Source organism: Rhododendron vialii, chromosome 12a, assembly GCF_030253575.1.
Source record: "Rhododendron vialii isolate Sample 1 chromosome 12a, ASM3025357v1".
In the NCBI taxonomy this organism is placed as follows: Eukaryota; Viridiplantae; Streptophyta; class Magnoliopsida; order Ericales; family Ericaceae; genus Rhododendron; species Rhododendron vialii.
In genome coordinates this window covers 19543872-19560155 of record NC_080568.1, presented here as the reverse complement: position 1 = coordinate 19560155, position 16284 = coordinate 19543872, and the positions used below count along the sequence as shown (strand labels likewise).

General features: G+C 39.1%; 2 protein-coding genes across 4 annotated transcripts in view; both read left to right on the top strand.

Annotated features, from left to right (window-relative positions):
- Positions 1-9030: 9030 nt before the first annotated feature.
- Positions 9031-13446, top strand: LOC131309977 (uncharacterized). Of its 2 annotated transcripts, XR_009195071.1 has the most exons (3): positions 9031-10379; positions 11832-13288; positions 13385-13446. XR_009195071.1 is itself a non-coding variant. In XM_058336722.1 (2 exons), exons 1-2 carry the CDS (start codon positions 9675-9677, stop codon positions 13104-13106), a joined length of 1980 nt encoding a protein of 659 aa, XP_058192705.1. In that variant the 5' UTR covers positions 9031-9674; the 3' UTR covers positions 13107-13300. The 2 variants fall into 2 exon arrangements, 1 of the variants encoding a protein (XP_058192705.1); XM_058336722.1 differs by lacking the exon at positions 13385-13446 and having other exon boundaries at positions 11832-13300.
- A 687-nt stretch (positions 13447-14133) lies between these two features.
- Positions 14134-16284, top strand: part of LOC131309979 (lysine histidine transporter 1-like) — a 51333-nt gene continuing 49182 nt past the window's right edge. Inside the window, exons 1-5 of one of the 2 annotated variants that reach the window (XM_058336729.1) lie at positions 14134-14470; positions 14578-14961; positions 15434-15827; positions 15910-16015; positions 16098-16185. In XM_058336729.1, the coding sequence (XP_058192712.1) occupies positions 14292-14470; positions 14578-14961; positions 15434-15827; positions 15910-16015; positions 16098-16185 (1151 nt within the window). In that variant the 5' untranslated portion in view covers positions 14134-14291. Of the gene's footprint in view, positions 14471-14577; positions 14962-15433; positions 15828-15909; positions 16016-16097; positions 16190-16284 lie in introns of both variants that reach the window. The other variant, XM_058336728.1, reaches the window with a different exon arrangement.

Here is a 16284-nt window from a genome sequence, read left to right as displayed (position 1 = left end):
TCTTAGATACCTCCGTTAAATGTGCACCTTTTTCGCTTTTCTTTCCCATGCTTTAGCTAAGATATGAGAATATGCTTTCTTTCATCTGATTATTGCAATTGTAGGCTAACAAATATTGTCGAAGGCAATCGGGTCTTGATGCCTTACTAACATTGTTATCAAGGTCTAAGATCTCATGTGGTATCTCCTCAGAGGCTTTGTTTGCATTCTTCAATGGAAAAGTCAGGTTCAAGTTTCTTTACCTTTCAAAAAAAGTTTTCTTTACCTTTGCAAAAAAGTCAAAAAAGAACACCGTGCAGTATTGAGTTAGACCTTAGGTATGAAGCAGAGGGGGATTTAACCTAATGCTCCTTTTCTTCTTACTAGATGTGACCTATATGTGATATACTCCTATATACCATAAAATAAGTGAACAGATCAGGTTTTAGATGCATCATCATATAAAAAAAATCCATCGATTTCGGATTCTATGTACTCCCTTGAGATCATGTTGTCAAAAGCCATAGCAGGTCCCTTGAGAAACTAGTGAGTTCCAAATTGATTACACAGATTTTGAGTTAGATCTCCTTGCTTTCTTTCATAAATTTAGCTGACATTCTTGCATAAATCTGTACTTGGCTCTTTGGCAACTTCACGTGATGTGGTTCATTTCACAAAGAGAATATAGAGAGAAAAATGAAAATAGATGGTGCAGTTGGGAATCAAAATCTCGTGATCCTATGGTGTTTGCAACAAACAATCAAACAAAGCCAAATTATCCTATTGTTGTGCTCACCTAAATTAAAGGAGACCCACGAGGCTCGATAGCACTTTTTAATCATATCAGAGACCAAGCCATGTGCTACGTGGGCCTCTTCACAATGCCCCTGGGAGTTAGCTAAGAATCTTAGCCTAAGATACAAATGCACGCGCTGATTGGGGTCTGGTTTGTTGTATTTATAAGTATGTTTTTTTCGATGGTCAGGGTGTCTAGACTAGCTTATGCGCACCTCGACTATTTCTTTCTCCGGTCTGGTCAAAGACGGGTCATCCACTTAGGGGATTCGCAATAGATTTCTCTCCTTCGGGTTTCCAAGTCAAGATGAGTTTACGGTTTATCCTTGTTTCTACTTGAGCTAGCTATTGAGGTTTTAATTATGTTTAGATCTTCGATTTGTGGAGTGAATAGAAATAAAAAAGATAGTAGTAGAAAACTGTAGTAGTGTTTACTTGTTCTCTTCTTTGGTTGGCCTCGAAAGACCGAAGAAATTGAAAATGTATTTACTTGAAGGTGATTGAATTTATTCAGAAATGAATTAAATAACAAAATCGTGTCGATGATTATTTGGTGGGTCTGATCTAACTTGAGGCCAAAACTAACGTTCTGATACAAGTACCAAGATGAGCTCTTTAACCCTTACAATAACAAACCATATTTTGCGGAATTCGTGAATGATGAGTTTATCCAATGACGATGATGAGGTTCACAGTTATTTCTTCAATTTTCAATGCTATTGTATGGAAAATAAAATAGAAATCGTCCCCCAAAATATGATACGAGTTTACATTATGTCCACCTTAAGTGAAACTTCGGGGGTTTTGCCACCGTCATTGTGCACCTCACCGTGCGTTTATTGCAGTAATTTGAGCCGTTCATCTCGTAGAACCCGCAAATTAGTACATTGACACAAAAAATACGTTTGATCAAATATCGATATGTTTATAAAAAAATTAAATTTTGAATTATAAATGGACGTCTGATTCTGTTAATAATTTTAAAGTTAAATTGGCCACAAGTATTATTGGAAAATTTCACCCTAATTTTGTGAATATGCATAATATAAAAGTGGGGGACCTCAAAACTGATAAAATCTGGACAAATGATGCCGCTCTATTCTCAATTTATGCCCAATGCTTAACCCTATACAAGAGTGCATTTAGTCTGGAAACACTGTCACGTGGTGCTCCGAACTACTCCAAAACCATACATTCATGTATGATCCATACACGTGATAGTAGACCCTACGAAAATGTGTTATAGTAGAGCGGTCCGGAACACCATGTGAGACACGGTGCTCTCGGACCATTGAGTAATTTCACCAGAGAACAAACCAAACAACAACAATAAAAAAAGTCACCTACTTGGAACCCTGCTTCTGGCATGTTCCATATGTTCTTCTGTGCTCTGCATAGAATGAAAGACAGAGGCAGTGTGATGAGTGCCACAAGGGACCTTAATGCTTGCACGTCCCTTCCATATTGCATAATGTCTATACCCCAAATTAATTGGTGAGTCCTTATCATTCCCACCTAAACGTATCATATATCCGCTGAATGACAGGGAAAGCAGAGGATCAGAGGACCCAGAAAGAATAGACATAGGAACCCTCCACTCCACTGTACCCTCCGATATAATGTGGGATATATATATGCATCGAACAGTTTCAAACACATCTACGTCTGTCCGGGTGAGTAAATATCTGTGTACTTTAGACTCTGTATATTACAATATCATTACATCCAAGTCGAGACTATTTTATTACTCCCTCCGTCCCATTTTGTTTGTCTATTTTCGTTATTCGTGTCATTCTTTAAATGGTTATATGTCGCAATTTATAATATTTTTCATAATTTTGGAAATTTTGTATTTTGTATTTTAGACCCAATTTATAATATTCTTTAAATTTTGCATGTTAGTAGGAGTAGTTAGTTTTTCTTTTTTTGTCCATGCAAAATTTGTTTTTGTTTTTGTTTTTTTGTTTTTTTTTTTTTGGTTGAGACTAGTTTGTACAGCTGGATGTTACAAATTCCCTTGCAACCTGTTTCGGTACGACTCAATGCATTGAAGTCTGATAAACTACCGTACTAAATTATCATGTGCCTAGTGGTTATGAAAGATGGGACTCCATGAAAGATACCACATTAATAAATTACATGATAGAATTCGATCCATATTCCACATTTCATCAAATACTCCCCAAAAAATATCTATCTTTAGCATCCAACATTGCTCCACACTTGTTCAGTACCCATTCGGTTGCATTACTTGAGATGATTCCAAGTAATGAGTCGTTACAAATTATTAAACCCTTTTTAAAAAGTGATAATTTTGGTGAGGGCATGTGCAACCGATGGGCCTCCTCCTCTCTATGATTGTCTTGATGTCTTTGATACTCATATTTGGCTAAGCCTAAGGACATAAATTTACAAATTATTTGTGTTTCGAAGGCTTCTATCACCAACCATCCCATAATATTATTTTGTTATACCTCTTGCACCGTTGTATAATATTGTTAACCAACAATGACATTAGCTCTTTAGAAAAACGTACACGTCCCAAATTTGTTGGGGGGTTTTCGCCCTATGCCTTGGCTTAGTAAGCTTACCAGTCTAGTTACTAGTTATAAGCAATGTTTTTTTTTTTATAAACGGGTGTTCGAATCAGTTTTCGCGCACCTCGTTAATCTCGGGGTCTTGTAATTAATGACCCGACAAATTTCTAGTGACCTAAATAAATTTATACTCGTAGCGAGAATCGATCCTATAAGCTTGAGAAAATAAGCTCCTCACTTGCGGTCATACTCTCACTTAACAACGATTTGAAAGCAATTGCTTTCAGGTGGGGCGTAAATTAGCGTGAAAGCATAAACTGTTTGGCTGATAATAATTTAATCCAAAACCTCGATTAATATAATGCGCAAAACACTCTTTTAATTAATGCCACACGATAACATGAAAGCATCATAGACAAAGCCAATTCCAAGATTATATATCCAAATCATAACTTATTTGTTTAAGTTTTGCAGTGTTCTCATTAACTAATTGTTGATAAACCCAAGTCTAGCTAAGAAGTGGCCTAATCGTGAATTAATTAGTATTTTGCCAAGAGATTTAAAGAAGAAAATTTTAATATACTCCAAAAGATTTGTGAATTGCCCCCCCGGTCTGCACTTTGGATACTCTATTGGATCCTTTGGTGGGGTTAGTGATCCAATTGAGGTCCACTTTAATAATTCAATTGGACTCCCCAAGTAAATACCTATCTAGTTAGGAACTCAAGTTTGTTGATTGGAACCATTGGATGACTGTAGTCAACATCAAATGAACACATGGAGGATAAGTTTTAACAAATTGCTATCTTTGGAATAACAAATACTCCTATCACCGTCAACAGGGCCGGTTCAAGATATTTGGGTGTTCAAGACCTGTTTTAAGAATGGTACCCTAAACGCTTGACAATTTTTATGAAAAAAATAAATAAACAGTTAGAGAAAGCCAAAACAATATATATATATATATATATATATATATATATATATATATATATATATATATATGGGTGGTACCGCGAACAACCAATTAAACACCTAAAAAAAATCTAAATCTCAATCTCATAATTTCCAATCAAATTTTTATGATACGAACCGTTCAATGTGTGTAGAATGTGATTTTAAGGGTACCGGCGAGAAATTTGCAAAAAATATGATCGGAAAGTGCTTGTTTTGAGCAGTTTTTAATTGAACCGTTCATCAAATCTAAGCTAAAAATTGCTCAGATCAAGTCCTTCCTGGTCTTTTTTTTTTTGCTGATTTTTCGCGGGTATCCTTAAAATCACGTTCTGATCACATTGAGCGGCTTGGATTAAAAAATTTTGATCAGGAACTATGAGGTATTAAAATTTGAAATTTCCCTTTAAAACAATTTTAATTTTAATCTGATACTTGCTGCCCACGTGTTGCTTTCACGTGCAACCTTCCTGTGAGCAAGTGGAACATGTGGAGTACAGGGCTTTATATGTGAGCACTTTGCCGATTGAGCCTTTGCTCTGTTGATATGGGACAAACAAGTTGCAAAACAAAGTCTTCCACCTATAGTCCCACATCGCTAGTCGAAGGAAACAATGAAGCAAAGAATCTTTTATAAGTAGAAAAAGTCCTATTGCCTCAGTATTAATGCTCTTGAGACTGGGCCTTGCTTCTGAAACTTAGACTTGGTCTTTCCTAAAAAGAGTTCTACCCAACCCAAATACTAAAAAAAAAGAAATTGGGGTGCCCCACAAAAAAGGAAAAATGACGGCCAAGGACGTATTTTGATAATTAATACCCGTCAAGGGCATTTTCAGTATTAACAAATGTTCTTAGTTTGTCATTGGCGGATATTAATTATCAAAACAAGTCCTAGGCTGTTATTTCCCTCCCAAAAAATGCCCAAGGCCCCAAGCCTTGTGGGCCTTGTGCCTGGGCCGACACTGACCATCAACCTATTACTACTTCCAAAGGAATTAGGGAAAATGACGGTCAATGACGTATTTTGATAATTAATATCCGCCAAGGACATTTTTATCATTAACAAATGTTCTTCGCTTGTCTTTAGCGCGTATTAATTATCAAAACACGTCCTGGGCCGTCATTTTCCCAAGGAATTGTTAGTTCTATTCATTTTTTTTTTTTGTCAATTGATAGAAATTAGAAGAGATCATTTTATTTTACATTATATAATAAGTACGAAGTACAAATTTGGGGCAACACGTCAATTGTGAGAGTTCACAAAATAACCAAACTCACAGCTCAACCAATACAAGAATAAGCCCATTATAGGTGGAAAGTGGAAACAAAGGAGAAATGAAAAAAAACATTGAGAGAAGAACACCTACGCTGATTCAAACTCTTAACCTCTTAGTGAAATGCAAGAGTCATGACCAACTGAGCTAATTTTTAAATGTAATTAGTGGTATTTGAACCTCTGTCATTTGGACGTGACTAAAAAAATCAGTGAGTCTGATCGATCTAATTGTCGTGTGAGCAAAGCAATCAGAAATCAGAGGAACCCAATAAAATGAAATTCATCGCGTAAGAACATCAGGCATGCATTGAGATTATCAGCAGAGACTTGTGTACCCAAAAAATAAGGTGTACCCATATTCTAAGTGAGTTACATGGGTACACCAAATTTTTGGTGGAGAGGATCTTTTGGTGGAGAGGATCTTGACTGTGAGATTATTAAAGCGAAAATCCTATTGGTACCGATGGTACCGTAAGGAAAATGTACCGACGGCCACCGGAAGGCCTTCTCCGGCCATCGGACAGCAGATCCGAGCCGTCCAAAAATTTTAAAAAACAAAACTGAGTGGGTCGCATGAGAATCAACGGCATCCGAGGTGTGTAGGGTACTTGATCCGAGCACCCCTTTTTCATCTATATATGTATATACGTGTATATACACGAAAAAAGGGTTCTCAGATCAAGTACCCTACACACCTCGGATGCCGTTGATTCTCGCGTAGCCCCACTCGGTTTTGTTTTTTAAAATTTTTGGACGGCTCGGATTGGCCGTCCGGTGGCCAGAGACGGCCGTCCGGTGGCCGTCGGTGCATTTTCTCTACGGTACCAATAGCAGTACTCTTATTAAAGTAGGTCCTTCCAATCGGAAACTCTACCCTAATGGAATTGACACAGATCGGAAACTCTGCCCTAACGGCCCGTTTGGATGAATGATTTGTTTTGGGTGAATATAGAATAATGGTGGATTTAAACGTGGATATGTAATGAGGGGTGATATGTTAAAAATGGTGGCCCCACCTTTTAAGAATGATGGATTTATAATGAGGTTTTTGGATGATTTTTTGAGAAGAATGATTTGAACGGTAGATATAATAGGATAAGATGTCAAATGACTTAATTGCCCCCAATTTGTTATTTTAATGTACAAATTAGATTAATTTTATTATAATTAGAATAAATACATATTTATCATTAATTGTGAAATAAATAAATTCATTAAATCTTTAAAATGTTTAAACCTTATATGTTTAAACTTTTTTTTTTGGAGTTATTTTTTCATCTGACTGTCATTTCATATCATTAACCATTATTTTTTTAATTTTAACAGAGAGAAAAAAATATTAAAAAGGAGAAAGAAGAAAAAGAAAACTACGTATCAAAGGGGTGGCATCCCACCTATTGGATCAAAGCCCTCTCTGATCAGAAAAAGAAAGATGAGAGTTGTATGGGATTAAAACCCAATATGCATTCAGAAGACAATTGTATGGGATTAAAATTCCAGATCTAAAACCCACCGAAACAGCTTCGGCGACGAGGTAGTGTTCTCTCTCTCTCTCTCCCTCCCGTCTTCTATCTTGTTTTCTCTCCGCGTGAAAGGGCAAGGGTAGAAGAGTCAAACGGCGCCCTGCTTCACTAACGACAAGGGTACCCCTGTCGTTGCCTAATCCCGGAAGAGCCGCAGAAGAAATCCGGGAGAGGCTCAAATCCCCCTTCCCATTTTCACTCCCAAACACCGGATTTGAGTGGTACCAGGAGATCATATCCGGCCGTATAGCAAATCCGAGGCCAACTCCGACATCCAAACATGCGTAATGGAATTGACACATATATATCAACCATACCAACTTTTGAAGGGGTGTTTCCACTAACAAAAACTACAAAAAAAATAACGCATTTTTTTATTTCATTTTCATTAACAAAAAACTTTCAGTATTTTCACTAACAAAAAATTTGTCAACAAAAACAGTTTCTGCTGTAGTAACTCTACTCACAAACTATTAACAACTCTTTCACTATCAAAAACACCTAAGAGCATCCGTAATGGGTTTGTTAACTAGTGTGTTAATTGTGTGTGCTAAAACTTAACAAATAAAAATGTATTTTTTGTGCCACAATGCTTGTGTGCTAGAGTATGTTAAAATGTGCTAAATCTAGTAGGTAGAATGCTAGTATGTGTGTCAAGTTTGACAAAGATGCTAGCAAACAATAAGTGGGTCCAACCTCTATAATTCAAACTTCAACTATAACATATAAATATCCACTACTTCTAATATATACTTGTGGAACCTATTTTTATCCTAACAAATATTTTAACACATAAATTTACCAAAATTCATTGTGAATGTTCTAACACATTTCTATGTTATCAATGTCTAACACATACTTGTGAGACCTATTTTTTTTTTAAAACACCTTTTAACAAACATTTTAACACACAAATATATCAAACTTCATTGCGAATGCTCTAACAACTTTTCAATTACAAATAAAATTTTATAAATTATTTACTACTGAAAACACCTCGAGTTGCTGGTCTTTCTCTCTCCCACAAGAGTTGATTTAAAGTTGCTCAACACTTCAAAGTGTTTTGGTCATCGGTCCATCTACCATCATCATCATCATCTCTCTCTCTCTCCGCCCACAGGCATGTCACGGAAAAAGGAATCTTAGGTTACTTTAGAGGGATTTTCTTTCCTAATGTTTCCCTATGATAAGAACTTTTTTAAGGGAATTGTCCGTAAATAAAATTTATAGCGCTCTCTAAAAGTGTTTTGAATGGTTAGATTTTAAAAAAATTATTCAGTCTGCACTAGAATTATTATTTTTAAATTTAGAATATTGATTGGCGAAATAGACAATTAAGATTATGCGAAACGGTGAATAAATTATTTCGTCCTGAAACTTAAGATGGTGCGAAACGGTGAATAACTTATTTCACTCTGAATAAGTTGGACTGAGGGACCGTGCTGCGGAGCGTGCTGTGCGGGGCTAATCGCTGCCGCTCCGGTCTCGGTTTGATTATCAAAAACGTTCATTTCGTAGAGCTCGTCGAGTAAAACAAATGTACCAAAAATCAGCTCATTCGGATATCATTAAGTGCCTCATCTGAACATTATTATCTTGAAATTATTAAGTGTACCAAAAAACAGTGGATTTTAATCTAGTGTTTTGATCTATTCGTTTCAAGATAATAATATTCGGATGAGGCACTTAATGATATCCGATCAAGCTAATTTTTGGGACACTTGTTCTACTCGACGAGCTCTACGAAGTGAACGTTTCCGATCATCAAACCGAGATCGGAGCGACGACGATTCGCTCTGCACAGCACGCTGCGCAGCACGGAACTGTTCAGCACGGTCCCTCCGTCCGAATAAGTTTCTCTCGTTATCATTAATTAATGAAAAACCCACCACAAATCTTGAGGACGTGGGTCCATTTGGTTTTATCATCATCTTAAAAAATCATTTGTCCTCACTCTGATCAGTCGTTCCCCCCTCTTCACCTTCCCTCCCCGCCTCATTCTGTCCAATAACGTCCCTCTTTTGCCTCCTTTTCTCTTCCCAATCCTTCCACCACTTGTTCATCACCTTAGCTCCACTGGGTTTTCTTCATAAGCGCGCCCGCCCAAACCCCCCCCCCCCCTCTCGCTCTCTCTCTCTGTGCGTTAAGTTTCACTCTTTTAAAGAATCCTTTGGGATGCTCTGAATCCCTTTCCTAGTTTCACTTTTCTAGATCTCTTTTTGGATTCTACAAACTCCCCAACTAAAAGAACTATTTTCCTATTTACATTGACTTCGTCTGTCTTTGCTCAAATCTTCAAAATACTAACTTGAAAAGTGAATTGTATGCTTATTCTAATACTCCCGAGTCCCAATCTGGATTTTGCATTTTCACTATTCCCCCACCCAATAAAGTGCAATTTTATTGTGGGTATATCAGTCAGCTCTACTCAGCTGTGTCCCTTTCTGTGTTCCTTTCATTGTTTAAGTCAGTCAACTGTATCCAATTCTGTGTTTACTTCTAATCATAATCTGGGTTCTCTATTTTCATTCTGTCCCCGCCAAGAAAGTGCAAATTTCTTGGCAAAAATCACTCAATTGTGTTGAATTTCCTTCCTTTTTTAAAGGTCTAATGCCTCCTTCATACTTCCCTTTAAGGTGGGAAAGCACTGGAGACCAGTGGTGGTTCGCATCCCCAATAGATTGGGCAGCTGCCAATGGCCACTATGATCTGGTGAGAGAGCTCCTCCACCTTGACACCAATCTCCTCATCAAACTCACCTCCCTCCGCCGCATCCGCCGCCTCGAGACCGTCTGGGACGACGAATCCCAGTTCAATGACGTGGCCAAATGTAGATCCCAAGTGGCCCAAAAGCTCCTCATTGGGTGTGAAACAGATAGGGGACACAACTCTCTGGTAAGGGCTGGCTATGGCGGTTGGCTCCTCTACACTGCTGCCTCAGCTGGGGATGTGGGTTTTGTTCAAGAGTTGCTGGAGAGGGACCCATTTCTGGTTTTTGGTGAAGGAGAGTATGGGCTCACTGATATATTTTATGCCGCAGCGAGGAGCAAGAACTCGGAGGTTTTCAGGGTTCTGTTTGATTTTGCTGCTTCAAAGAGGGGTTTGAGTGGTGGGGATGAGGAAGGGGAAGAGTCAGAGGAGGTATCTGAAGTGTTTAAGTGGGAGATGATGAATCGAGCCGTTCATGCCGCGGCTAGGGGAGGGAATGTGGAGATCTTGAGAGAGATTCTTGGGGATTGTAAGGATGTTTTGGTTTATAGAGATGCTCAAGGATCTTCTGTATTGCATTCAGCCGCTGGGAGAGGGCAGGTTGAGGTGAGGTTTTTGAGAAATGCATTTCTTTCATTTGTTATGTTTAAGAGCAAGTTTACCCACGAGCCATTTAGACTACCCATTCATTATTTGGCAGCAAAATTCGAGTCCACTAATTGTGCTGCTGTCAAAAAAATGACAAAGCCATCTTTGGTGCAGATGGCTTTGCGAAATCTCTTACATCATCCAAGCTAATTGATTTGTATCGAAAAATGAGATGGGTTTAATCCAATGGCCTCAACGGGAAATTGTGCCAAAATGACATAAAAAAATCGGTGGCCAAAATATTATTTTAAGTCATTTTGACACTAACGGGCCGACTTATAATTTAGTTGATCTTTCTGGGACAGGGTATGCCATTGAAATTTGCATGCTCTTGTCTACTGCTTGGTGTTAATTGTTTCTATTTAATGTACTTTTGAGCCCCTTTATGAGTATTGGAGATGTCACTAGTCAGATGTTTTATTTAGACTGTGATATACTGCATGGGTCGTTCCTCCAATACATGGGGAAAAAACCAGAAGTGATGATTCATGGTTTGGTTAGCAAAAAGTACAATTGTTTCCAGAAAACTAGATTTGATAAATCAACAACCCTATTTGGTGAGGCCAAGCCTTAGCTCAGCGGTAAGATCACTCTATTACAACCACCAACCGTGGGTCACGCGTCGAAACATGGAAACAGTCTCTCAACACACACAGATTCCAGTTTACAAGGGTCTAAAAACAATTATGTCTGTCGAATAGTGCCTCAAAATAGGCTCTAATTATCAGGTCTCCTAAGGTATTGGTTAACCAAGCTTAAAGTACATGCACATTCCATACTGCATGCACTCTGTGCAATCTCTGTGAATAATTGATTATTTGATTATTAGTTTTCCTGTATAGGAGTGTAATTTGTGACAGACATTTGTTTCATGGGGTGTAATTAGGAATATATCTTCTTGCTGAATGTTTCATTTATCTTGGGAGGATAGTATCCCTTTTTGCCGCCATAAGATGAACTAGATGTTCTAACTTCTATGTTAGCTTTGGTGGTGAATTAGTTCTATCTAAGAAACATGTTCTGTTTGATTCACACGATTTCATCACCAACGTGGTCAATTTGTACTGAGTGGAAAGTGCAGAAAATTGCAAAGATAGAACACAGATGTCCTCCTTCCCTCACCCAAACTACATCAATTAATTTTGCTGTTAATTGTTAGAACTCTTTAAGTACCTGCAAGTCTCTCCTTCAGAAGCAATTCCTAAGGCTTCACATAGCCTTCCAGTAACTAACATGGTTGTCATCACATGTGGGGGTATTGAAATAGTCTGTATTTAACAACAATTTTGCAAGCTAAACCTGTTTTGCTTTAATCAGTCTTTCCCTGAAATTGCAGAACTATGCTTTACGCTCGTAGTTTGAGCCTAAATATAATCCTTTGTGTTTTGATCAGTCTTTTCAATCGCACAGGTAGTCAAGGATCTACTAGCGTCTTATGATATCATCACCTCAACAGATGATCAAGGGAACACAGCTTTAAATGTGGCTTCTTACAGGGGATACTTGCCCGTGGTAGAGGTTCTAATTTCATCAACTCCGTCAATCACCTCCATAACAAACAACTACGGAGACACATTCCTCCACATGGCAGTAGCCGGTTTCCGAACCCCAGGTTTCCATAGACTCGACCGTCAAATCGAGCTCATAAAGCAGTTGGTCTACGGCAACCTTGTAAATATGGAGGAAATCGTTAATCTCACGAATAACGATGGAAGAACTGCACTTCACATGGCCGTAATTGAAAATGTTCAGTCTGAATTGGTAGAACTCCTCATGAACATACCTTCAATTAATCTGAACATCCGCGATGCAAATGGGATGACACCACTTGATCTCCTGAAACAACGGCCACGATCAGCTTCTTCTGAGATCCTGATCAAACAGTTGATTTCCGCTGGAGGGATATCCGATGGTCAGGGTTACAAGGCCAGGAGTGCCCTCGTTTCACAACTGAAAATGCATGGTATTGGGGGAAGCCCCGGGACTTCGTTCAGAATTCCTGATGCGGAGATATTCTTGTACACTGGAATAGATAATATTGGATCTGATACGGAATATGATAGTTGCTCGAGTGCACTCACTGATTTAAACTCTCCTGCCTTTTCCATGGATAACGAGAAATCAAGCTCTGTGAATAATGCTGCAAGGCGGTTGAAGATGTTCCTTCAATGGCCAAGGAAAGAGAGAAGAACTGAAAGCGGAAATCTGGGGGATAACGATTCTTTGCATTCACTCATGGTATCGAGAAATTTGAATCCAAGTCCTACACCACTTCGACAGAAATATTCCAAACAGTCGTCATTTCAGAACAGCAAGAGGATATTTTCAGTGGGAAGTGATCTTCTTCCTAGTCCATCTGCGAAAAAGAAGTTTGCTTCGAGGCTTATGCATGGAGTCATTCAGGTTCAATCACCCTCAAGTCCTTTTTCAGAATCATCAAGGTCTTCACCCATCTCAATTGACAAACTCAAAGGCATAGAAGCAGAAAACGAAATTGAAGAGTCTTTTCACTCAACTCACTCCCTTATTGTTGAAAACATACGGGAAAACCAAACACATTCTCCGTTTAACAAGAAGTTGAACCGCTACTTGTGTTTTGGTGCACAAGGCCTGGCTGTGGAAGATTCAGTTAGTCGCACGCGATCACGGCAGAGTTTCAGGCATTCTACTTCTTTAATGGCTTGAGGTGACTATCTTGGCGAGCTGGAAACTTGTTTTGCTATTAGAACACCGGAGAGTTTCGTTGAGCTTTGTAAATGCTTTTAGGTTTTGTTCTGATTTCTCTTCCATGGTGTGGCTTGTTTTGAATATTTACCATGTTGCGCTTGGTTATTCACCGAGAAAAAAAGAGAATGCAAAAGGTTGAGGTTTTTTCTGCATTTTTCTGTTTGTTCAGATTTCTCTTCCATGGTGTGGCTTGTTTTGATTTTTTACCATGTTGAAAGAGAATGCAAAAGGTTGAGGTTAATTCTGAAATTTTCTTCCTCTTGGAGTTATTCTCATAATTGTGTCCCTAGTTCTTTAACGGCTTGAGGTGACTATTTTGGCAAGCTGGAAACTTGTTTTGCTATTACAACACCAGAGAGTTTCGTTGAGCTCTGTAAATTGCTTTTAGGGTTTGTTCTGATTTCTCTTCCATGGTGTGGCTTGTTTTGATTTTTTACCATTTCGCTCTTGGTTAATTCAAAATTTTTGTTCCTCTTGGAGTTATCTCAGATTGGGTCCCTACTGTAAGGTTTTGAGACATTTTCATTATTGGAGATGGAGAATACATTTTGGGCCTTAGTTAATGCGAAATCCAGAATTATTAACATCCCAAACACCCCCAGAATGACAAAATCAAGAATGCATTAGTGGTGTTGCTGTTATGGTTAATATTCTTCTGTTACTTTTTCGTCATCCTAGAAAGTAGCTCACCCTGAGATTCCAGGCCCCTCAAAAACGCGGACTGAATCTTTCTATAACAGATTCCTTGAACCGTTGAAATTTTCAAACCTTGTGAAATCACCAAACACACCCTTTGAGGCTTCCACGAACAATGCTCCTCCTCTCGCGGCACATGTTAAATCGGTATCAATGGTGGAAAATTTAACCTTCAGTTACAAAAAAGAGAAATTAAAGCTCTGCCTCCTACTTTCGCGTCATTTTTAGAAAATTCCCAAATATAGCGTTGCTGGTTCTCCTGAATCTGTATAAATTCTGCCCTTTCGGTGCGAAGAACCGGCATTATCTGGGATCTAAAAGAAAAAACACTAGGACTACAATAGAAGCCCAAGAAAGACCATATCCAAGGGGGCTAGAGTTTGTTGGTTTTTAACAACTTTTGCCACTCTTTAGGGAACTCTTTGTTTCCAAAGTTTGGCAAGAAAAATGTCTCACGATCACGAACATGTCGGTGAGAAAACCGCCAAGGAGCAGCAGATCGACGACTGGCTTCCCATCACTTCCTCCAGGAATGCGAAATGGTGGTACTCAGCTTTCCACAACGTCACCGCCATGGTTGGTGCTGGTGTTCTGAGCCTGCCTTATGCCATGTCGGAGTTCGGATGGTACCTTGGTTTCTCACTCACCCGCAATTCAAATATTCGGCTCGCCACTCAAATAAATGAGATGATTTTTCGAGATTCTGATCATACTTTCCTCTTTTGTCATATAGGGGTCCTGGGATTGCTGTGCTTGTCCTGTCTTGGGTCATCACGCTGTACACGCTGTGGCAAATGGTTGAGATGCATGAAATGGTTCCCGGTAAGCGTTTCGACAGGTACCATGAGCTAGGTCAGCATGCTTTTGGTGAGAAACTTGGGCTTTACATTGTTGTGCCTCAGCAGCTTATTGTGGAAGTTGGCACATGCATTGTGTACATGGTTACCGGAGGAAAATCCCTGAAAAAGGTCCACGAATCGCTTTGTGTTGACTGCAACCCAATCAGGACCACCTGGTGGATCATGATCTTCGCCTCCATCCACTTTTTCCTCTCTCACCTGCCAAACTTCAACTCCATTTCTGGCATCTCCCTCCTCGCTGCTGTCATGTCCTTGACGTAAGTTCTACACTGTTTTGTTGTTTTTAAATTTATTAAATACCTGCTAGGAGAGCGTTTGGCAAGTGGATTACTGGGTGAGTTGGTAGGTTTTCAATTCTGAACTCACCGTAGTACACGTTGGTTGTTTTGCAACAGATTTTGGAGTGAAATAGACCACATTGTTCTAAACTTCTTTACAAAATTACCACCCTGGGGCGGCCACCACCTCCATCAAATATTTGTGTGTTTTTACACTTTTGCTAAAATGGAGAAGGGCATTTCGGTTTATCTAACGTCGATATGCATTTCTCAAATTATACTCTCAAACGCTAATCTGTCTCATAGCATGTTTTCCAAATCTCTACCAAATACTTGTTAGCTTCTGGTTATTATTGAAAATCAAAATCCTACGATCCAGAATCCAATATCACCTTAAGAAATCTACCCCGAACAGAGTCCAGGTTGATTAAACTCTTATAATCATCTGCAGTTACTCCACCATTGCTTGGGTGGCTTCCCTGAAAAAGGGGGTTATCGAACAAGTCGACTATACGCCCAGAGGGAAAACCCCAACGAACAACGTTTTCAACTTCTTGAGTGCCTTGGGGGACGTGGCGTTTGCCTATGCCGGTCACAATGTGGTTTTGGAAATCCAAGCAACACTTCCTTCGACGCCTGAGAAACCTTCCAAGGGACCTATGTGGAGAGGAGTGGTGGTCGCTTACATAATTGTCGCCTTGTGCTATTTCCCAGTCGCTTTGGTCGGATTCTACATATTTGGGAACACTGTTGAGGACAATATTCTCATCGGCCTACAGAAACCTGCATGGCTTATTGCTGCCGCTAACCTGTTTGTTGTGGTACATGTCATTGGAGGCTACCAGGTGCATTTTCTTTTATAATTCTTGTGCAGGTTTCTATTGATTCATTCCCCAGTTATTTTGAAAGCTTTCTACGACAATGCAGATATTTGCAATGCCAGTTTTTGACATGCTGGAAACTTATCTGGTGAAGAAACAGAATTTCTCACCTTCTGCTGCACTTCGCTTCACCGTTCGCACATTATATGTCGGTACGTGTTTTCCATCCATGTGTGGTTTTCCATTTTCAATTGGTTTAAGCATTCAAATACTTCCAACATTAATTGGTTGCAGGAGTGACAATGTTCATCGGAATCACCATCCCTTTCTTTGGCGGCCTACTTGGATTCTTTGGTGGATTTGCTTTGGCCCCAACCTCATATTATGTGAGTGAAATTTCATATCCTAGCTCATATACGTGCGACTATGACCAAGAGTGAAATTTCATATCCTTACTCATAGTACTTGTGACTATGACCGA